Below are 23,391 nucleotides of genomic sequence, written 5' to 3'. Positions count from 1 at the left end.
CCCGCTGTCAGAAAAGGGCAGACTGAGATGAGGCCGTCGTCCGTCCCACAGCCCTTCCACAGTTCCCAGTTTCCGTGGCCGTCGCCGCACCGTCCATCGAACCCGCTCGCGGGGCACGTGAGGCGACCTTTTCGAGTATTTCTCAACAGTTCTCAACACAAAAAAAAGGTGATATTTAAATATGAGATTTTATTAAACGACTCGCTTTTATTCCAAAAAAGAAAAACTTTTTATAATTGTTTTTACTCAAAATTTTTTTTTCGAAATTATTCTAACTTAGGGAAAGCAAAATAGAATAAAATCAAAAAGGGATATTTCTATTCTCACTAGAAATGAGGCATATTTACTGAGTATAATAGAGGAAAAAAATACTTTATTTTTATCATGTGTGAGAGGGGTAAAGAATAAAAGAGGACTAAGAAAATAAATTGAGAAAATAAGATTACATTATATTATCTTACTATTTACAAATTTTTTACCATTTCTAACCCATTAAAAAGTAATAAAATAATATTTTACTATTTACAATCCTTCTAATTTTGTTTTTGCTATTTACTTTTTTTTGTACCTTTTGCACACCCTATTGGGCAGTTTACAAAGATTCAAAATATAATATCTTTTCAGTTAATACAACTAATATGGAAGATGATATCTTATAGACTATTACATAATATATATAATCATAAAAATATTAACTTATTATAATAAATATTAAAAATTATTACTCATCTCATCCTCTTTAATATTTAGTTCATCCTATACTTGTTTTTTTCATCATTTTAAGTCATCTTTTACTATTAAAATAAGGAGGAGAAAAAAAAGATTATAGATAAGGAGTAAAAAGATTTTATTGAAACTAAATTATAAATTAAGGATATATATATATATATATATAAGTTAAAATTTTAAATATAAAATTATAAATAATAAAAAGAGGATTAATAATAATAATTTTTTGGCAAAAATCAAATGAGGCGCCATCGGATAAAAGTTTCCGTAAATTGCCCGCCAAAGGTTTCTCGTGATTGAGCCCTACGGAGGTCACAGACTAAGCAACGATAAGTACGGCCTCCCCACTCCCGTTCCCATTTAATGGCTTCGGGCTCGGAGGCGCAAGGTCGGCGGGGGACGGAGCGGCCGCAGGTGCTGTTGCTCCGCCCGCCCTTGTCAGTCCTCCACGAAGCCCTCTCGGCGCGGTTCCAGCTCCTGAGACCGTGGGAGTCGCCGCTGCCCTTCGATCGCTTCCTCGCCGCCCACTCTGCTGGCGTCAGCGCCCTCCTCGTCACCGGCCTGGTCCCCGTCGACGGCCCCCTCCTCGACGCCCTCCCCGCCCTCCGCTTCATTGTCACCACCAGCTCCGGCGTCAACCACATCGACCTCGCCGAGTGCGCCCGCCGCGGCATTGCCGTCGCCAATGCCGGCACCATCTTCTCCCTGGACGTCGCTGACTATGCCGTCGGCCTACTCATCGACGTTCTCCGCCGTGTATCGGCGTCCGACTGGTACGTCCGCCGTGGTCTGTGGCCGCGTGCTGGCGACTACCCCCTCGGCTCCAAGGTTTGGTTCCGTCCACCCTTTTTGCCCCTTTGCTATTACGTTTCTTGAGGATATTAAATTCACTAATGGTCATGAAGTTATTCTTTGATTAATCGCAAAAATAGCAAGAAAAAGATATTCTAATGTTTGCTCCAAATATGTAGGTTATGGTTTGCAGAAAATGTATTGTATGCCTACAATTCTGTCTTACTATCATGTATCCTTTATGGCGACAAAATTTTCATACTTAAGTGCTAAAAATTTGTTTATTTTCAAGTGGAAAACGATCGAGATTTTTTTTTTTCCAGAAAGCTTTACGTAGTCAATTTGTCCATTTTCAAGAAAGAGATTGAGTTTACAAAAACTGTGTCATCTAATTTTTTTTCATACCATGAAACCCTCTGAAAACCATTGCAAAAGATGGTTAGAGTGAGCAGTGATTGCAATAGCTTGTCAGTTCTATGTTTTAGGCCTTTTCAATCTTCAAAGCTAGGTAGTGGATATCATAAAAATCCCCTAAATTAGTGCAAAACCTTATGAATTCTTTTGGGGACCCTGGTTTTGTCCAAAGCAAAATATCTTTAATGTATTAGCTATCATTGTTCTATAGTCGTAAGAGTCTTTGAATTCATTTTGAATCGGAGAAAAGTGGCCAGAGAAGAATAAAGCATCATCAACAATAACAATAAAACCGTAAGTCCCAACTATTTGGGGTCAGTTACATGGATCTTTTATCGTCATTGAGATCTGTAGAAAGCCATATATTTAGTTAAGCTTAGAGTGCTTAAATCATTATATATAGTTTCTATTAAAGTTTTTTTTAATCTTATTCTATCTCTCCTCGTACCACTAGCATTGATTATTTCATATATTTTGACTATCACATCGGAGGTCTCCTAAGCTTATGTCCATACTATCGTAAACGATTTGCTCTCATCTTATTATCTATTGAAGCTAAATCTAATTGTTCATGAATAAAAGTATTTATTTTTCTATCTTTCTTAGTAACTCCACACATCTATTTCAATATTTTCATTTCGTATATGTTATATATGTTGTTTCTTCAGTGCCCAACACTCATTCTCCTATAAATACTTGGAATCAGAATGCCCAACACTCATTCTCCTATTCATAAAACATTGTTGGTTTCACAATTGTCTAATAAAATTTTTCTTTTTATCTCAAAAGTATTCGATGATCATATAAGACTCGTGATGCTCCTCGTCATTTTAACCATCCTGTTATTATTTTATGAATAATATTTTCATCGATCTTTTTATTTTGTTGAATAATTGATCCAAAATATCTAAATCTCTTACTTAAAGTGATTTTTTGTCCATCCAATTTAACTATATTCTCCCATTTATTTTTAAAATCATTAAAAATATATTTTATATATTTAGTTTTAATCTTACTTAATCTAAAATGTTTAGTTTCTAAGGTTTGCTTTCATAGCTCAAGTTTATAATTAATTCCACTTATTCTTTCATCAACTATCATCAACAAATAACATACACCGGGGGGCTTATTATATAAGTTACTAGTAAGTTCATCCATTATCAATGTGAAAAGGTATGGACTCAATGCGGATGATTGATGTAATCCTATGCTAATAGAAAACTCACTAGGCACACTTCCTATAATTCTAACATTAGTAGTTATATTATCGTACATATCTTTAATAACATCAATATAATTAGTGGATACACCTTTCTTTTTTAAAATCCACCATAATAAATCTCTAGGAATCCTTTCATAGTCTTTCTCTAGGTCAATAAAAACCATATGCAAATCTTTCTTTTTCTCCCCAATAATAAAGCATTAGAGGTAAAACACACTTATCTTTTTGTTCCAACCATAGAGAAATAAACAACTGCATGAAACTTTGTCTTCTATTCTAACTTCTCCATGTTTTTAAAGAAACGAAATGCATGTTGAAATAGAAATCAGATCTCTCGATTTCTTTTGACTTTTCACCTTTTATCTCTTGAGTTCAATAACCAAACAACATCTTTTCACTTTCACGTTACATTTTATTGCTATATTTGTTAACTATAGAAAATCATAGCCTCTCATCCCCTTCTGATCCCATCTTTTCTGTTCTCTTCAATATATTTAATCCAAATATATTCAGGAACAGTGTGGTTGGCATTTATTTTGTCTTTAATCTTGCTTGTCTAAATGTAACTTGATAATTTTTCTTTGTTATGGAGTCCTGACCATTTGGATGTTCATTAGTCATTATGATTCTCCTAATTGCAAAATGGATAAAGCTCCCTCTTTATATGATCTATAACTTGAAAAGTGTTATGATGATACTTAGATAACCATTATCTAGTGAAGATAGAGCTTCATACTCCATTTTATGATTAGTAACTTTGTTATTTTTTTTTTCCAGTCTTGCACATGAATTATTTTCCCTGCTTTAGGACAGGACATTTAAATTGCATGTTATGCTAAACATACACAATGGCATAACCACATTTGTTACCCTCTGATTGTATGGTATGAGGTTGAGTAACCTGTAAAATATCTAATACTCATTTCATAGATAATGCCAATGCTGATGGTTGTTTAAGGCTTGTAAGTAATAAGACATGAGGATGAAAAACCGACAAAGTGTCACGAACGATCGTCGCGCACCCGCAACAACTCCGTTCAACGAACCGTTCGTCGCTCACACCTGCATGTACAGCTGCTTAACAGCATGTTTTCTTATGGTTTTGGGTCATTTTGCTTGTAAATATGTAAGTTCGAACAAGCTGCAGCGTTGCAAAGCGACCGCTCACCGAACCGAGCAAAACAGCCCCAAAATAGCCCAAAACAGCTCCGTTTTCGCGTGCCGCGGGAGGTGAGCGGAGAGCTGCCTCCGCTCACCAAAATGTCAGCCATCTCAGACCCCAGGAACCCCCCGGGTGGCACAGGGCTGGATGGGGCTTCGGTTATATACCGGGCGTTGAACACTCTTTCGCAAGTTCGCACGTGACCTTTACGGGAACTTGGTTTTGCGCCCGGGACCAGGTGAGCGGCTGTTTGTGGGCTTGCAGCTGTTCGTTCATCCTTGAAAGCCTTGTTTTTCTCCCTCTCCCTCTTTTCTCTTGTGCACACAAGGTGTTCGTCGAATTGCTTGTAAAGCTTCCCTTTGCGTGAGACTTCGGGACTTGTCCGTTGCTCGTTCTTTCGAACTAACTTCTTTCTCTTTTACAGGTCCTTCGGGACCTGCGAGAGGTTACAAAGTGGGCTGATCCTTGCGGAGCAAGATCGTAAGGGCGAAGCGCGACTTAGGCAACGTAAGCTAAGTTCGCGTCTTTGCCACAAGGGTGACTCGCGACTTAGGCAACGCAAGCTAAGTTCGCGTCTTTGGCCGCAATGGTGCCGCACGCCTTAGGCAATTCCAGCTAAGGTCGTGACATTGTGGTATCAGAGCGGGCAAGCTCTTCGATCGAACAGCGAACGAACTTCGCAACTTCGCCATGGCAAAGCATCGTGGCGAATCAAGCAAGACGGGGCAAGCCGGAACCTTGCCCCAAGCAGCTGCAGGTGGGCTGCATGTGCACACTCGCTCTCATGCTGTTGGAGCCGCGAAGCATCGTGGCGAATCAAGCAAGACGGGGCAAGCCGGAACCTTGCCCCAAGCAGCTGCAGGTGGGCTGCATGTGCACACTCGCTCTCATGCTGTTGGAGCCGCTCACGAGGATCGCGGCAGCGAACAGGATGAGCGAGAAGTTGGCAACTCTCCGCGAGCGGAGGAAGCACAATCTGGTGCGCTAACTGGGAAAAAGAGTCATAAGGAGAGACTCATGACGGCGGAAACCCGCCTGGATGTTCTGGAAGCGAGCATGGAGGAACTCTACCATAGCCAACAAAGACTTGTTGGGGTAGAGAGCTCGCAAGAGGAAGCGGAGTCCAGGATCGACAAGGTCGAGGCCCTAGTCGACCGACTGTCTGATGACACCAAGGACTCCGTGCAGCACTTACAGGATGTTGTGGCGGAACTCACGGCAAAGGTGGCTATGCTCACAAGAACGCTAAATGCGGGAGGAGGCAACACCCGCGTTGCACCGCCACAAAACTTGAGGGCACCTGAGCCCCATGGATACGGAGGGGCTAGAGATGCCAAGGAGCTCGAGAACTTTTTGTTCGACATGGAGCAATACTTCCGAGCTACGAGGCCCGATTCTGAAGATACCAAAGTTTCTATAGCAACAATGTATCTGAACAGAGATGCGAAACTTTGGTGGCGAACTCGTTGGGAGGAAATCCAACAAGGTCGGTGTCGAGTCGACACATTGTCACGAACGGTCGTCGCGCACCCGCAACAACTCCGTTCAACGAACCGTTCGTCGCTCACACCCGCATGTACAGCTGCTTGACAGCATGTTTTCTTATGGTTTTGGGTCATTTTGCTTGTAAATATGTAAGTTCGAACAAGCTGCAGCGTTGCAAAGCGACCGTTCACCGAACCGAGCAAAACAGCCCCAAAACAGCCCAAAACGGCTCCGTTTTCGCGTGCCGCGGGAGGTGAGCGGAGTGCTGCCTCCGCTCACCAAAATGTCAGCCAGCTCAGACCCCAGGAACCCCCCGGGTGGCACATGGCTGGATGGGGCTTCGGTTATATACCGGGCGTAGACACTCTTTCGCAAGTTCGCACGTGACCTTTACGGGAACTTGGTGTTGCGTCCGGGACCAGGTGAGCGGCTGTTTGTGGGCTTGCAGCTGTTCGTTCATCCTTGAAAGCCTTGTTTTTCCCCCTCTCCCTCTTTTCTCTTGTGCACACAAGGTGTTCGACGAATTGCTTGTAAAGCTTTCCTTTTCGCGAGACTTCGGGACTTGTCCGTTGCTCGTTCTTTCGATCTAACTCTCTTTCTCTTTTACAGGTCCTTCGGGACCTGCGAGAGGTTACAAAGTGGGCTGATCCTTGCGGAGCAAGATCGCAAGGGCGAAGCGCGACTTAGGCAACGCAAGCTAAGTTCGCGTCTTTGCCGCAAGAGTGACTCGCGACTTAGGCAACGCAAGTTAAGTTCGCGTCTTTGGCCGCAAGGGTGCCGCACGCCTTAGGCAATTCCAGCTAAGGTCGTGACATTGTGGTATCAGAGCGGGCAAGCTCTTCGATCGAACAGCGAACGAACTTCGCAACTTCGCCATGGCAAAGCATCGTGGCGAATCAAGCAAGACGGGGCAAGCCGGACCCTTGCCCCAAGCAGCTGCAGGTGGGCTGCATGTGCACACTCGCTCTCATGCTGTTGGAGCCGCTCACGAGGATCGCGGCAGCGAACAGGATGAGCGAGAAGTTGGCAACTCTCCGCGAGCGGAGGAAGCGCAATCTGGTGCGCTAACTGGGAGAAAGAGTCATAAGGAGAGACTCACGACGGCGGAAACCCGCCTAGATGTTCTGGAAGCGAGCATGGAGGAACTCTACCATGGCCAACAAAGACTTGTTGGGGTAGAGAGCTCGCAAGAGGAAGCGGAGTCCAGGATCGACAAGGTCGAGGCCCTAGTCGACCGACTGTCCGATGACACCAAGGACTCCGTGCAGCACTTACAGGACGTTGTGGCGGAACTCACGGCAAAGGTGGCTATGCTCACAAGAACGCTAAATGCGGGAGGAGGCAACACCCGCGTTGCACCGCCACAAAATTTGAGGGCACCTGAGCCCCATGGATACGGAGGGGCCAGAGATGCCAAGGAGCTCGAGAACTTTCTGTTTGACATGGAGCAATACTTCCGAGCTACGAGGCCCGATTCTGAAGATACCAAAGTTTCCATAGCAACAATGTATCTGAATGGAGATGCGAAACTTTGGTGGCGAACTCGTTGGGAGGAGATCCAACAAGGTCGGTGTCGAGTCGACACATGGGAAGACTTGAAGCGGGAGTTGAGAACTCAGTTCCTACCGGAGAACACAGAGTTCGTCGCAAGAAGGAAGTTGAGACAACTCCGCCAAAGTACCACCATCCGAGACTATGTAAAGCAGTTTTCTGCACTGATGCTGGACATACAGGACATGTCCGAGAAGGACAAGTTGTTCAGCTTCCTTGATGGTTTGAAACCATGGGCTCAGCAGGAGCTGAATCGAAGGAATGTTACCGACGTGGTCGGGGCAATTGCAGCTGCAGAAAGGCTCACCGACTTCGTTTCCTCTGAAGACCCAGCGAGAAGGAAACAATCTTCAAGCAATCGCCCTTCAAAACATTCTCGAGGGAAGGAGCTCGGGGGCGAACAGAAGAAGAAGAGCTCCCACAAAGGGCCGAACCCAAAAGGCAAGGCCTCAAAACCTGGAGGATGCTTCTTGTGCGGAGGACCGCACATGGTAAGGGAGTGCCCACAGAAGCAGGCACTCAACGCTTTGACAGCTTCCATCCACCCTCCCCGATCGGACAAGGGCAAAGCTGTTGCTCTTAGTTCGAGCAGTTCAGAATCCAGCAGCGACGATGAGGAGTCGCAAGGACCCCGAATGGGAGCAATGCGTCTGTTGAACGCTATGCGGGGTCAAGTGGGGGAGAACATAAAGACGAAGGCACAAAAAGCAGGAAGCAGTGATCTGATGTATGTGGACATCAAGCTGAATGGCCAGACGACCCGTGCCATGGTGGACACGGGCGCTACCCACAACTTCATAGCCGATCGTGAAGCATAACGACTTGGGTTGACATTGGAGAAAAGCCCAAGCCGAATGAAGGCGGTGAACTCGGAGGCCAGGCGAATCTCCGGGTTGGCGAAGGGAGTTCCCATCAAAATCGGGACTTGGAGCGGGAACACCAACATGATGGCCGTGCCATTAGACGACTTCCAAGTGATTCTTGGAATGAAGTTTATGCACGCGGCGAAGTTGGTGCCGATGCCGTTCTTGAATTCCCTATGTATGATGGGAGGCGATGACCCCTGCGTGGTTCCCGTCTCTCGGAGAGGAACCAAGGAGCCCCAACACATTTCGGCCTTACAATTGAAGAAAGGGGTGCGGAAGGGCGAACTGACATTCGAGGCTGCTATGAAGCTAGAGCCACTCAATGAAGAGGCCATTCAAGAACCTGCTATGGTGGCGAACGTCCTAAAAGAGTTCAAAGACGTTATGCCACCCGAGTTGCCGAAGACTCTCCCTCCACGCAGAGGCGTGGATCACAGTATCGAGCTGGAGCCAGGAGTGAAGCCTCCAGCAAGACCACCCTACCGCATGCCTCCACCAGAGTTGGCCGAACTCAGGAAGCAGTTAGGTGAACTGCTAAGCGGTGGTCTCATCCGCAGCTCAAAAGCACCTTTCGGAGCTCCAGTTCTCTTTCAGAAGAAACAAGATGGGAGCCTCCGATTATGCGTCGACTACCAAGCCCTCAACAAAGTAACAGTGAAGAACAAGTATCCCATCCCGCTCATTGCGGACTTGTTCGATCAATTGGGCAAGGCGAAGTATTTCTCAAAACTCGACCTCCGGTCGGGGTATTGGCAGGTGCGCATTGCTGAAGGCGACGAAGCAAAGACTACTTGTGTGACCAGATATGGAGCGTTTGAGTTCTTGGTGATGCCTTTCGGCTTAACCAACGCTCCGGCCACTTTCTGTACTCTCATGAACCAGCTATTCAAGGAGTATTTGGATAAGTTCGTGGTCGTCTACTTGGACGATATCGTCGTCTACAGCCAAACGCTCGAGGAGCACGTTAAGCACCTTCGGACGATTTTCAAGGTTCTCAGGGAGAACACGTTGTTCGTAAAAAGGGAGAAATGCTACTTTGCTCAGACTGAGATCCTATTCTTGGGGCATCGAATCGGTGATGGCTCCATTCGGATGGATAAGTCGAAGGTGCAAGCAGTTGCGGAATGGCGAACTCCAAAGAAGGTGCCAGAGTTGAGATCCTTCCTTGGTTTCGTCAACTACTATCGACGCTTCATCGCGGGATATTCGAAGCGGGCAACCCCACTGACGGAGTTGCTGAAGAAGGAGCAGCCTTGGAAGTGGTCGGACAGATGCGAGATAGCATTCCAAGATCTGAAGGCTGCTGTTCTGGAAGAACCAGTGCTCAAATTGCCAAACTATGGAGAGCCCTTTGAAGTCCATACAGATGCTTCGGACTTTGCTATTGGTGGAGTACTCATGCAAGAAGGTCATCCGGTGGCCTACGAGAGCCGCAAACTCAACGAGACCGAGAGGCGGTATCCAGTGCATGAGAAGGAGATGACAGCGGTGATCCACTGCCTACGAGTTTGGCGACACTACCTCCTCGGGTCGCGATTTGTGCTGAGGACAGACAACATCGCCCTGAGTTATTTCCAAACTCAGAAGAAGCTCTCCCCAAAGCAAGCACGGTGGCAGGACTTCCTGGCTGAATTTGATATGGCAATGGAATACAAGCCCGGGAAGGCGAATGTCGTGGCCGATGCGCTGAGTCGGAAGGTGGAGTGCGTGAATGCTGCACAACTGGAGGGCAGAGGCCAAACAAGTCAGTTACACTCCAACTTCCTTTCTCGAATCAGAGATGGACTGTATAGTGATCCCCAGGCAGTTATCCTGATGCAGCTCATCAAAGAAGGCAAGGCACGACGATTTTGGGTCCAGGAGGGACTTGTTTACACAAAAGGGAATAGAGTTTATGTTCCCCGAGTGGACAATTTAAGGCGTGAACTCTTAAAAGAGTGTCACGATTCCCTTTGGGCTGGACATCCCGGCATTCACAGAACATTGGCTCTCGTGGAGAGGGCCTTCTACTGGCCAAAGATGGGGATTGATGTGGAGGAGTATGTTCGAACATGCCTTACTTGCCAACAAGACAAGGTGGAGCAACGGAAGCCGGTGGGACTTTTGGAGCCGTTGCCTGTACCAGAGAGGCCATGGGAGAGCATTTCCTTAGACTTCATATCGAGCTTGCCGCCTGTAGGGGGACTTGGATCGATACTTGTGGTGGTCGATCGGTTTTCAAAGTATGCGACTTTCATTGCTGCTCCCCTACACTGTTCAGCTGAAGAGGCGGCCAGACTGATGATGAAGGGTGTAGTGAAGTATTGGGGAGTCCCACACAATATTGTTAGTGATCGAGACGCTCGGTTCCTGGGACGATTCTGGACCGAGCTATTCAAATTGTTGGGGTCAAAGTTATACTTCTCTACAAGCCTCCACCCCCAGACGGATGGTCAGACTGAAAGAATAAATTCGCTCTTAGAGCAGTATCTCCGGCACTACGTGAGTGCCAATCAACGAGATTGGGTGAAGCTGTTGGACATCGCCCAATTCTCCTACAACTTGCAGCGGAGCTCTGCATCCAACAAGAGCCCCTTCGAAATTATCACAGGACAACAACCGTCGACTCCGCACACTATGGCAATTGGTTATACTGGGAGTAGTCCATCAGCCTACCATTTCGCAAAGGAATGGCATCGAAATGCCGATATTGCGCGGGCTTACTTGGAGAAGGCGGCAAAACGGATGAAGAAGTGGGCAGACTTGGGAAGGCGACCACAAGAGTTCAAAGTTGGCGATTTGGTGTTGGTAAAGCTCCATCCAGCATCACTCCAATTCTTCAGGAAAAGAGTCCATAAAGGATTGGTGCGTAAGTATGAAGGGCCCTTCCCAATTATCAGCAGAGTAGGCAATGTTTCTTACAAGTTGCAGCTGCCGGCGTGGTTCAAAATTCACAACGTTCTTCACGCCAGCAACCTGAAGGCCTACCATTCGGATCCGCAAGATGCTTCTCGAAGTATTCCAACTCGGCTACCTCCCATCACAGCCTCCTACGAGAAGCGAGTGGAAACCATTCTAGCGGATCGCAAGATAAAGCTACCCAACGGAGCGGAGCAGACAGAGTACTTGGTGAAGTGGCGAAAGCTTCCCCGAACTGAAGCCAGTTGGGAGTCTGAAGACGCCCTGCGACATGAAGAAGAAGTCATCAACAACTACCAACAAGCGTCGACGAGGGCGTCGACAGTTTAAGTGGGGGAGAATGTCACGAACGGTCGTCGCGCACCCGCAACAACTCCGTTCAACGAACCGTTCGTCGCTCACACCCGCATGTACAGCTGCTTGACAGCATGTTTTCTTATGGTTTTGGGTCATTTTGCTTGTAAATATGTAAGTTCGAACAAGCTGCAGCGTTGCAAAGCGACCGTTCACCGAACCGAGCAAAACAGCCCCAAAACAGCCCAAAACGGCTCCGTTTTCGCGTGCCGCGGGAGGTGAGCGGAGTGCTGCCTCCGCTCACCAAAATGTCAGCCAGCTCAGACCCCAGGAACCCCCCGGGTGGCACATGGCTGGATGGGGCTTCGGTTATATACCGGGCGTAGACACTCTTTCGCAAGTTCGCACGTGACCTTTACGAGAACTTGGTGTTGCGTCCGGGACCAGGTGAGCGGCTGTTTGTGGGCTTGCAGCTGTTCGTTCATCCTTGAAAGCCTTGTTTTTCCCCCTCTCCCTCTTTTCTCTTGTGCACACAAGGTGTTCGACGAATTGCTTGTAAAGCTTTCCTTTTCGCGAGACTTCGGGACTTGTCCGTTGCTCGTTCTTTCGATCTAACTCTCTTTCTCTTTTACAGGTCCTTCGGGACCTGCGAGAGGTTACAAAGTGGGCTGATCCTTGCGGAGCAAGATCGCAAGGGCGAAGCGCGACTTAGGCAACGCAAGCTAAGTTCGCGTCTTTGCCGCAAGAGTGACTCGCGACTTAGGCAACACAAGCTAAGTTCGCGTCTTTGGCCGCAAGGGTGCCGCACGCCTTAGGCAATTCCAGCTAAGGTCGTGACAACATGGGAAGACTTGAAGCGGGAGTTGAGAACTCAGTTCCTACCGGAGAACACAGAGTTCGTCGCAAGAAGGAAGTTGAGACAACTCCGCCAAAGTACCACCATCCGAGACTATGTGAAGCAGTTTTCTGCACTAATGCTGGACATACAGGACATATCCGAGAAGGACAAGTTGTTCAGCTTCCTTGATAGTTTGAAACCATGGGCTCAACAGGAGCTGAATCGAAGGAATGTTACCGATGTAGTCGGGGCAATTGCAGCTGCAGAAAGGCTCATCGACTTTGTTTCCTCCGAAGACCCAGCGAGAAGGAAACAATCTTCAGGCAATCGCCCTCCGAAACATTCTCGAGGGAAGGAGCTCGGAGGCGAACAGAAGAAGAAGAGCTCCCACAAAGGGCCGAACCCGAAAGGCAAGACCTCAAAACCTGGGGGATGTTTCTTGTGCGGAGGACCGCACATGGTAAGGGAGTGCCTACAAAAACAGGCACTCAATGCATTGACGGCTTCCATCCACCCTCCCCGATCGGACAAGGGCAAAGCTGTCGCCCTTAGCTCAAGCAGTTCTCCATCCAGCAGTGACGATGAGGAGTCGCAAGGACCCCGAATGGGAGCAATGCGTTTGCTGAACGCTATGCGGGGTCAAGTGGGGGAGAACATGAAGACGAAGGCACAAAAAGCAGGAAGTAGCGAGCTGATGTATGTGGACATCAAGCTAAATGGCCAAACGACTCGTGCAATGGTGGATACAGGCGCTACCCACAACTTCATAGTCGATCGCGAAGCATAGCGACTTGGGTTGACCTTGGAGAAGAGCCCAAGCTGAATGAAAGCGGTGAACTCGGAGGCCAGGCGAATCTCCGGGTTGGCGAAGGGTGTTCCTATCAAAATCGGGACTTGGAGCGGAAACACTAACATGATGGCCATGCCACTGGACGACTTCCAAGTGATTCTTGGAATGGAGTTTATGCACGCGGTAAAGTTGGTGCCGATGCCGTTCTTGAACTCCCTATGTATGATGGGAGGCGACGACCCTTGCGTGGTTCCCGTCTCTCGGAAAGGAACCAAGGAGCCCCAACACCTTTCGGCATTACAATTGAAGAAAGGGGTGCGAAAAGGCGAACTGACATTCGTGGCTGCAATGAAGCTAGAGCCACTCAACAAGGAGGCCATTCAAGAACCTGCTGTGGTGGCGAACGTCCTAAAAGAGTTCAAAGACGTTATGTCACCCGAGTTGCCGAAGACTCTCCCACCACGCAGAGGCGTGGATCACAGCATCGAGCTGGAGCCAAGAGTGAAGCCTCCAGCAAGACCACCCTACTGCATGCCCCCACCAGAGTTGGCAGAACTCAGGAAGCAGTTAGGTGAACTGCTAAGCGGTGGTCTCATCCGCAGCTCTAAAGCACCTTTCGGAGCTCCAGTTCTCTTCCAGAAGAAACAAGATGGGAGCCTCCGATTATGCGTCGACTACCGAGCCCTCAACAAAGTAACAGTGAAGAACAAGTATCCCATCCCGCTCATTGCGGACTTGTTCGATCAATTGGGCAAGGCGAAGTATTTCTCAAAACTCGACCTTCGGTCGGGATATTGGCAGGTGCGCATTGCTGAAGGCGACGAAGCAAAGACTACTTGTGTGACCAGATATGGAGCGTTTGAGTTCTTGGTGATGCCTTTTGGCTTAACCAACGCTCCGGCCACATTCTGTACTCTCATGAACCAGCTATTCAAGGAGTATTTGGATAAGTTCGTGGTCGTCTACTTGGACGATATCGTCGTCTACAGCCAAACGCTCGAGGAGCATGTCAAGCACCTTCGGACGATTTTCAAGGTTCTCAGGGAGAACACGTTGTTCGTAAAAAGGGAGAAATGCTACTTTGCTCAAACTGAGATCCTATTCTTGGGGCATCGAATCGGTGATGGCTCCATTCGGATGGATAAGTCGAAGGTGCAAGCAGTTGCGGAATGGCGAACTCCAAAGAAGGTGCTAGAGTTAAGATCCTTCCTTGGTTTCGTCAACTACTATCGACGCTTCATTGCCGGATATTCGAAGCGGGCAACCCCACTGACGGAGTTGCTGAAGAAGGAGCAGCCTTGGAAGTGGTCGGACAAATGTGAGATAGCATTCCAAGACCTGAAGGCTGCTGTCCTAGAAGAACCAGTGCTCAAATTGCCAAACTATGGAGAGCCCTTTGAAGTCCATACAGATGCTTCGGACTTCGCTATTGGAGGAGTACTCATGCAGGAAGGTCATCCGGTGGCCTACGAGAGCCGCAAACTCAACGAGACCGAGAGGCAGTATCCAGTGCATGAGAAGGAGATGACAGCAGTGATCCACTGTCTACGAGTTTGGCGACACTACCTTCTCGGGTCGCGATTTGTGCTAAGGACAGACAACATCGCCCTGAGTTATTTCCAAACTCAGAAGAAGCTCTCCCCAAAGCAAGCACGGTGGCAGGACTTCCTGGCTGAATTTGATATGGCAATGGAATACAAGCCCGGGAAGGCGAATGTCGTGGCCGATGCACTGAGTCGGAAAGTGGAATGCGTGAATGCTGCACAACTGGAGGGCAGAGGCCAAGCAAGTCAGTTACATTCCAACTTCCTTTCCCGAATCAGAGATGGACTGTATAGTGATCCCCAGGCAGTTATCCTGATGCAGCTCATCAAAAAAGGCAAGGCACGACGATTTTGGGTCCAGGAGGGACTTGTTTACACAAAAGGGAATAGGGTTTATGTTCCCCGAGTGGACAATTTAAGGCGTGAACTCTTAAAAGAGTGTCACGATTCCCTTTGGGCTGGACACCCCGGCATTCACAGAACGTTGGCTCTCGTGGAGAGGGCCTTCTACTGGCCAAAGATGGGGATTGATGTGGAGGAGTATGTTCGAACATGCCTTACTTGCCAACAAGACAAGGTGGAGCAGCGGAAGCCGGTGGGACTTTTGGAGCCGTTGCCCGTACCAGAAAGGCCATGGGAGAGCATTTCCTTAGACTTCATATCAAGCTTGCCACCTGTAGGGGGACTTGGATCGATACTCGTGGTGGTCGATCGGTTTTCAAAGTATGCAACTTTCATTGCTGCTCCCCTACACTGTTCAGCTGAAGAGGCGGCCAGACTGATGATGAAGGGCGTAGTGAAGTATTGGGGAGTCCCACATAATATCATTAGTGATCGAGACGCTCGGTTCCTGGGACGATTCTGGACCGAGCTATTCAAATTGTTGGGGTCAAAGTTATACTTCTCTACAAGCCTCCACCCCCAGACGGATGGCCAAACTGAAAGAATAAATTCGCTCTTGGAGCAGTATCTCCGGCACTACGTGAGTGCCAATCAACGAGATTGGGTGAAGCTGTTGGACATCGCCCAATTCTCCTACAACTTGCAGCGGAGCTCTGCATCCAACAAGAGTCCCTTCGAAATTATCACAGGACAACAACCGTCGACTCCGCACACTATGGCAATTGGGTATACTGGGAGTAGTCCATCAGCCTATCATTTCGCAAAGGAGTGGCATCGAAATGCCGATATTGCGCGAGCTTACTTGGAGAAGGCGGCAAAACGGATGAAAAAGTAGGCAGACTTGGGAATGCGACCACAAGAGTTCAAAGTTGGCGATTTGGTGTTGGTAAAGCTCCAACCAGCATCACTCCAATTCTTCAGGAACAGAGTTCATAAAGGATTGGTGCGTAAGTATGAAGGGCCCTTCCCAATTATTAGCAGGGTAGGCAATGTTTCTTACAAGTTGCAGTTGCCGGCGTGGTTCAAAATTCACAACGTTCTTCACGCCAGCAACCTGAAGGCCTACCATTCGGATCCGCAAGATGCTTCTCGAAGTGTTCCAACTCGGCTACCTCCCATCACAGCCTCCTACGAGAAGCGAGTGGAAACCATTCTGGCGGATCGCAAGATAAAGCTACCCAACGGAGCGGAGCAGACTGAGTACTTGGTGAAGTGGTGAAAGCTTCCCCGAACTGAAGCCAGTTGGGAGCCTAAAGACGCCTTGCGACATGAAGAAGAAGTCATCATCAACTACCAACAAGCGTCGACGAGGGCATCGACAGTTTAAGTGGGGGAGAATGTCACGAACGGTCGTCGCGCACCCGCAACAACTCCGTTCAACGAACCGTTCGTCGCTCACACCTGCATGTACAGCTGCTTAACAGCATGTTTTCTTATGGTTTTGGGTCATTTTGCTTGTAAATATGTAAGTTCGAACAAGCTGCAGCGTTGCAAAGTGACCGCTCACCGAACCGAGCAAAACAGCCCCAAAACAGCTCCGTTTTCGCGTGCCGCGGGAGGTGAGCGGAGAGCTGCCTCCGCTCACCAAAATGTCAGTCATCTCAGACCCCAAGAACCCCCCGGGTGGCACAGGGCTGGATGGGGCTTCGGTTATATACCGGGCGTTGAACACTCTTTCGCAAGTTCGCACGTGACTTTTACGGGAACTTGGTTTTGCGCCCGGGACCAGGTGAGCGGCTGTTTGTGGGCTTGCAGCTGTTCGTTCATCCTTGAAAGCCTTGTTTATTTCTCCCTCTCCCTCTTTTCTCTTGTGCACACAAGGTGTTCGTCGAATTGCTTGTAAAGCTTCCCTTTGCGCGAGACTTCGGGACTTGTCCGTTGCTCGTTCTTTCGAACTAACTTCTTTCTCTTTTACAGGTCCTTCGGGACCTGCGAGAGGTTACAAAGTGGGCTGATCCTTGCGGAGCAAGATCGCAAGGGCGAAGCGCGACTTAGGCAACGCAAGCTAAGTTCACGTCTTTGCCATAAGGGTGACTCGCGACTTAGGCAACGCAAGCTAAGTTCGCGTCTTTGGCCGCAAGGGTGCCGCACGCCTTAGGCAATTCCAGCTAAGGTCGTGACAGTTCGTCGCTCTCATCTACATGTACAGCTACTTGGCAACCTGTTTTGCCCTGGTTTTGAGTCATTTTGCTTGTAAAAATGTAAGTTCGAACAAGTTACAGCGCTACAAAGTGATCGCTCACCGAACCGATCAAAACAGCTCCGTTTTCGTGTGCCGCGGGCTGTTTTCTACAGCCCACCTCCGCTCACCAAAATGTCAGCCATCTCAGCCCCTTTGAACCCCCCAGGTGGCATAAGGCTGGATGGGGCTTTGGTATAGAGTTGGGCGTTGAACAACCTTTCGCAAGTTCGCACGTTACCTTGACGGGAACTTGTTATCGCGTTCGGCACCCGGTGAGCAGCTGTTTGTGGACTTGCAGCTGTTTGTTCAACCCTCTAAAGTCCTTGTTTTCCCCCTCTCCCTCTTTTCTCTTGTGCATGCAAGGTGCTCGTTGAATTGCTTGTAAAGCTTCCCCTCTTTTCGCGAAACGTCAGGACTTGTCTGTCACTCGTTCTTTCGAACTAATCAACTTTCTCTTTTACAGGTCCTTCGGGTCCTGCGAGAGGTTGCAAGTGGGCTGATCTTTGCGGAACAATATCGCAAGGGCGAAGCGCGACTTAGGCAACGCAAGTTAAGTTCGCGTCTTTGCCGCAAGGGTGCCTCGCGACTTAGGCAACGCAAGCTAAGTTTGCATCTTGGCCGCAATGGTGCCTCACGCCTTAGGCAATTCCAGCTAAGGCCGTGACAAAAGGGCATGGTTTATCTTAGAAAGTTCTCTGCTGCATTCTGATTTGATGTGCTGACAATAAAACATAATTTTTCTAAATTTTCTATAAACAAGATCAAATGCCTTGGAACAGCTCAACCTAGCTTTGTCTACGAGACATGATCACAGAGTTCTTTACATCTTTCATGGGCCATTTGACTCTTTTTATATCTCATGCAGCTCAGTGTGCTTCTAGGTAAGCAAGGAAGCTAAGTTAATGACCAAGATAGTCATTTAAAATACATTATTGAAAAGTGATGTGCAAAAATGATTGGGCCTCGGGTAGATATATTGGTGGCTTGTGTTGTTGTATATAAGTTAACTATATTGGTTACTGCACAAATCTATTTATGTAAGTGTTGTGATATGATGCTGGTGGTCGCTTTCGAGTGAGTTAGTCAGCTTGACTTGGTTAAAGCCCAATTTGCGCAAGTAACTTTGATCGAGCCAAAGGTCTTGATCGCCTGAGGTGGTGTCGATCCCAAGGCACAAGATTAATGTTGAGAGGGGTATTCCGATTTGGTCTCTCCGACGCTCAGGTCAAATTCTCGAAGTGAGATTAGAATGTGTAGAGAGGGTCCAACCTCATTTACCATGCTCACATTTACTTTTAATAGCTCCTCCTTTAGCTGCTTGCGGCTAGGGAAACAAAGTAATAGAAAATATCCGGTTAATATTTTCTATTAGTAAATCATCAATGTTGTGGAGCTGCCGGTTGAGGTCCTTTGTTTTTTCCATCCATGTGTTGAGCTCTAGATCAAAGTAATTTTTTCTCATTTTATCAATAGGAAAATCATCTATCTATTCTGTGAAATTAATTAATAAATATTTTATTATTTTCGTTGTGGTTTGATGCAATTAAAAATGCAGTTTTTATTAAAACCAAATGCAAAATGTGCAATATAATATTCTTTTCAGAAGTATAGATATATTAATTTCTTGAACATTTGGTGTTTTCTTGATAAAATGAAACAAGCCTGCTTATGTATTTGAAGTTCATCTATCACATTGTAAATGTGAGCCTCTTTAATTTGTTGTTCTTAGTATTTGGGGTTACTTTTTTGCCTTCTATTATATGCATTAGTTTCTAAGTCTATTGTAGATTATTCAGCAAAATCATATGTAACTTCGCTGAGTGCTAATTTTTTTTTTATATTATTTGGAAAAATGCCAATTCTGCATTCATTGTCTAGCTAACATGGGTCTATATGGATGTTGATCTCCTCTTGATGGTTGCAGTTGGGCAGCAAGCGGGTTGGCATTGTAGGGCTGGGAAGTATTGGATCTGAAATAGCCAAAAGGCTCGAAGCTTTTGGTTGTTCAATCTCATATTTCTCAAGAAGCAGAAAGCCACAAGTTCCATACACATACTTCCCAAGCGTTCGCGATCTTGCCGCCGAAAGCGACGTGCTGGTGCTGTCTTGTGCCCTAACCGAAGAAACATACCACATCATCAACAGAGATGTTATGTCAGCACTGGGGAAGGATGGGATCATTATAAATGTGGGCAGAGGAGCTCTTGTGGATGAGGCTGAGTTAGTGAAACACCTGATGCAAAGGGAGATCGGCGGTGCTGGTCTCGATGTGTTCGAGCACGAACCTGCTGTTCCGGAGGAACTCTGTTGCATGGACAATGTGGTGCTTTCAGCTCATTTCGCCGTGCATACACTTGAAATGTCTTCCGAACTTTGTCAGCTGATGATAGCTAACTTAAATGCCTTCTTCTCCGACAGACCATTACTAACTCCTGTTTCGGTACGCACTTGATCGTATTATTCTTAACAATCTTTTGTCATTTTGATAACTGACTGAAATAGTTCGCAGAGAGTTGTGTTGGCATGTCGAATGCAAACATCTTACTTTTGCATTAGTGGCCATGCGAATTCTGTGTTTGATGATGTTTAATTGGATAATAAATGGCATCTATTTAGGAATTCCCAGTCGGTTCCAAGTAAAACATCTCTTGTATATGATATGTCTGTCAAGAACATAATCATTTTCTCATGTGTCCATTTAAAACATAAGCAACAAAATATGTGTCACATTCTACTTGCACAGCGCATCTTTCTGTGCACAATGATGCGTTCACTTGGAATATGAGCGTTAACGAAGCCAGGAAAAGGCAATCGAAATTATCTTTTGGAAATAAAAAACAAGAGATGCATACATTCTAAATTGCTTAATTAGACATAAAAGACAAGAGAGGCATGCATTAAATTTTCATATTTTTTTAAGGTAAATGATAAAGAGAGAAGATTCGATCTTAAAATATTACTGTTAATGTAATATGTCACCATATCTGACATCTCCAAAAACATTTAATCAAACAGACATTAAACTCTGATAGTAATATATTTTTGATTTTGTACTTATATTTTGGGATTTATTACATATTACCCTTATAGTTAGACCTTATTATTTCAATTCGTAAACTTAAAAAATTTTATATTAAAATTTTTATAATTATAAAAGTAAAATATTTAGCTTTATTTATCATAATATTTTTAGTTTTATCAATAAAAATATATAAAAAAAAATATATGTAAAAAAAATAATTTTAATATTTCAGTTGGTGATAGCGAACGACATTAGTGGTGGCAAACGATTATATTGTGAGTGGTTGTTATGAACGAAAAGAGTGAAGATGAGAGTCACTCTGCAGATGTAAAGCGACATCGCTCGATAGATCCGACGTAAATGTAAAGCAGCGTTGCTCAACATCTGTATTTGCGCCGACATAATTATCGATTGGTAAAAGGGTCACTCGATGTCTGCATCGGTGCTAACACAAATGTAGAACGATAAAAGAGTCCCTTGGCAACTGTATCAACATCGATGTAAATGCAGATACAGATGAGCTCTTATCTCTCGTGACCCCAATGGTATCGTCATCTACCACAACCAATGTTATCTATAACCATCGATTGAAATACTAAAATTATTATTATTTATTTATTATTTATATATTTTTATCAATAAAATTGATAATATTAAGATAAATGAACCTATATACTTAATTTTGATAATCCAATATAAAATTTTTAAATCTAGATGTATTTAGCCGTATATTCAGTCCCCAAAACTTTTTTTTTTCAGTGGCGTGGCTGACAAATGGACGGTGGAGCCCAAAGGCGATGACGTCAACGCTCACCATATTAAGTTGCCGGTCGTTCCCTTCCCTCTTTCCGTTCGATGGCGTCGAGCTCGGTGCCGCAAGGTCGGCCGGAAACAGAGCGGCCGCAGCTGCTCTTGCTCCGCCCGCCCTCTGCAGCCCTGGACGAAGTCCTCTCGGCGCGGTTCGAGCTCCTGAAATCGTGGGAGTCGCCGCTGCCCCTAGACAGCTTCCTCGCCAGCCACGCCGCCGACGTCCGCGCCCTCCTCGTCATCAACCTCTTCACCGTCGACGGGCCCCTCCTCGACGCCCTTCCCGCCCTCCGCTTCGTCTGCACCACCAGCGCCGGCGTCAACCACATCGACCTCGCCGAGTGCGCCCGCCGCGGCATCGCCGTCGCCAACGCCGGCAACGTCTTCTCCCAGGAAGTCGCCGAGTATGCTGTCGGCCTACTCATTGACGTTTTACGCCGGGTGTCGACGTGCGACCGGTACGTCCGCCGTGGTCTGTGGCCGCGTGGTGGCGACTACCCTCTCGGCTCCAAGGTTTGGTTCCGTCCACCAGTTTTGCCCCTTCGCTTCTATTTCTTTCATGTGCTATTACGTTTCTTGAGACTATTATATGCGGAAGACGAAGCTTTGTGCTATGCAAGTCTTGTTTGCGTTGAAGATTCGCCAAAAGTCTAATTAATTACTGCACTGCATGAGAGCATCATGATCTTAGTATTACTTTATACATGTGTTCTCTTGATCTCTGCTAGAATCAAAACACTAGAAGTTGTTGATCTCTGCTTAATGGCTGCAGTTGGGTGGGAAGCGGGTCGGCATTGTAGGGCTGGGAAGTATTGGATCTGAAGTAGCTAAAAGGCTGCAAGCTTTTGGTTGTCCAATCTCATACTTCTCAAGATGCAGAAAGCCACAATTTCCATACACATACTTCCCCAGCGTTGCTGATCTTGCAGCTCAAAGTGATGTGCTAGTTCTAGCTTGTGCTCTTACCCATGAAACACACCACATCATCAACAAGGATGTTATGGCAGCACTGGGGAAGGATGGGATCGTCATCAATGTGGGCAGAGGAGCTCTTGTGGACGAGGCAGAGTTAGTGAAACGCCTGATGCGAGGCGAGATCGGCGGTGCCGCTCTCGACGTGTTCGAGCATGAACCTGCTGTTCCAGAGGAGCTCTTTGTCGTGGATAATGTAGTGCTTTCACCTCATGTGGCCATGCAAACATTCGAGTCGTCTTCCGACCTCTGTCAGCTGACTGCAGCTAACTTGGAGGCCTTCTTCTCCGACAGACCATTGCTCACACCTGTTTCATTGCCAGCTTGATTATGTCACTATTGTTGGATTATGTTATCCTATTTAATTAGATAAGATATATTATAGATATAATTTGATTCGATTATTAAAAATTCAGTTAAAATAGGATTCCTTAGGAGATGGGAAGGAACTTTCCTAATAACTTATCCTAAACCTTTTGTTCTCGTCTAGACATAACCGGCTAAATAAGGGATGATCTTAGTACATCTCAACGTAGTTGAGAGATCAAGGTTTTTCTCTCAATCTCATTCCCCTAATCCCCTAATCCATCAATCAATGTGGTCCTATGAAAAGATAGGAAGAGATAGGAAGAGAGGAAAAGGATCTAGTTTCGCTTTGCAAATTAATATCTCAAATCCGACGATGAAGTGTTTGTAGATCAAATAAGGTTTATTTTTCTGAACAAGTAGGTATCGTAATATATTGTTAGATCTAATTTTATTTGATTTTAATCTTAATATAAAAGTTTTTTCGCATTACAGATAACATGATTACAGATTTTATGCTAACAATTGTCAATCTTATCAATTGGATCGAGTCCGACATTGTACTGGCTTGGATGTTGTTAGAAGAAAAATTCAAGATCTTCTAAATATCTCCAAATCTAATATGTGGATCAGAAAAGGATCTAATGGCAATTCTTGTACTCGGCGTTGATTTGGACAAAGAGGTCAAAGGAGGGGAGATGGCAGACAGTGAGCTATGTGCCTTGTCTACCTGTCATCCTTGTCCTTTGGAAAACTACGTCGGCTCAACGTGGACATACATTTCATCTCACCATCCTCCTTTACCTTCTTCAATAACGCTCATCACTGTCGCCATTGCAGAAGAGGTGGATAAGAGGAGGAAGAGATACGTGCAGGGGGAGGAGGGAGCTGATCATCTACTTTTTCCTCAACCCTAAATAGAAGGGACGACGTGAACGAGGGAAGGACAAAAAGAAAAAAGGAAGCAAAATGGTCAACCGACACAAAGGAGGAAGATAGATCTATGATAGTTGATATCAGAGTGTCGATCATGTGATGAAGCTGAGTAGGGAAAATCTATTCATCCATTGACTTGATCATGTTTCGTTCATAAGAATATCAAACTTTTAAACGAG

General features: G+C 46.3%; 2 protein-coding genes across 2 annotated transcripts; both read left to right on the top strand.

Annotated features, from left to right (window-relative positions):
• The first annotated feature begins 1,026 nt into the window (after nucleotides 1-1,026).
• LOC135612447 (glyoxylate/hydroxypyruvate reductase HPR3-like) lies at nucleotides 1,027-19,797 on the top strand. The gene is made up of 2 exons (XM_065108764.1): nucleotides 1,027-1,557; nucleotides 19,094-19,797. The coding sequence occupies exons 1-2, from the start codon at nucleotides 1,093-1,095 to the stop codon at nucleotides 19,619-19,621; spliced, it is 993 nt and encodes a 330-aa protein (XP_064964836.1). The 5' UTR covers nucleotides 1,027-1,092; the 3' UTR covers nucleotides 19,622-19,797.
• A 1,249-nt stretch (nucleotides 19,798-21,046) lies between these two features.
• On the top strand, nucleotides 21,047-22,298 carry LOC103985076 (glyoxylate/hydroxypyruvate reductase HPR3-like). The gene is made up of 2 exons (XM_009402690.2): nucleotides 21,047-21,511; nucleotides 21,771-22,298. Exons 1-2 carry the CDS (start codon nucleotides 21,047-21,049, stop codon nucleotides 22,296-22,298), a joined length of 993 nt encoding a protein of 330 aa, XP_009400965.2.
• The last annotated feature ends 1,093 nt before the right edge of the window (nucleotides 22,299-23,391 follow it).

The sequence above is a fragment of the Musa acuminata genome, chromosome BXJ2-5, assembly GCF_036884655.1.
Source record: "Musa acuminata AAA Group cultivar baxijiao chromosome BXJ2-5, Cavendish_Baxijiao_AAA, whole genome shotgun sequence".
Classification (NCBI taxonomy): domain Eukaryota; kingdom Viridiplantae; phylum Streptophyta; class Magnoliopsida; order Zingiberales; family Musaceae; genus Musa; species Musa acuminata.
This window is presented reverse-complemented; position numbering and strand designations above follow the sequence as displayed.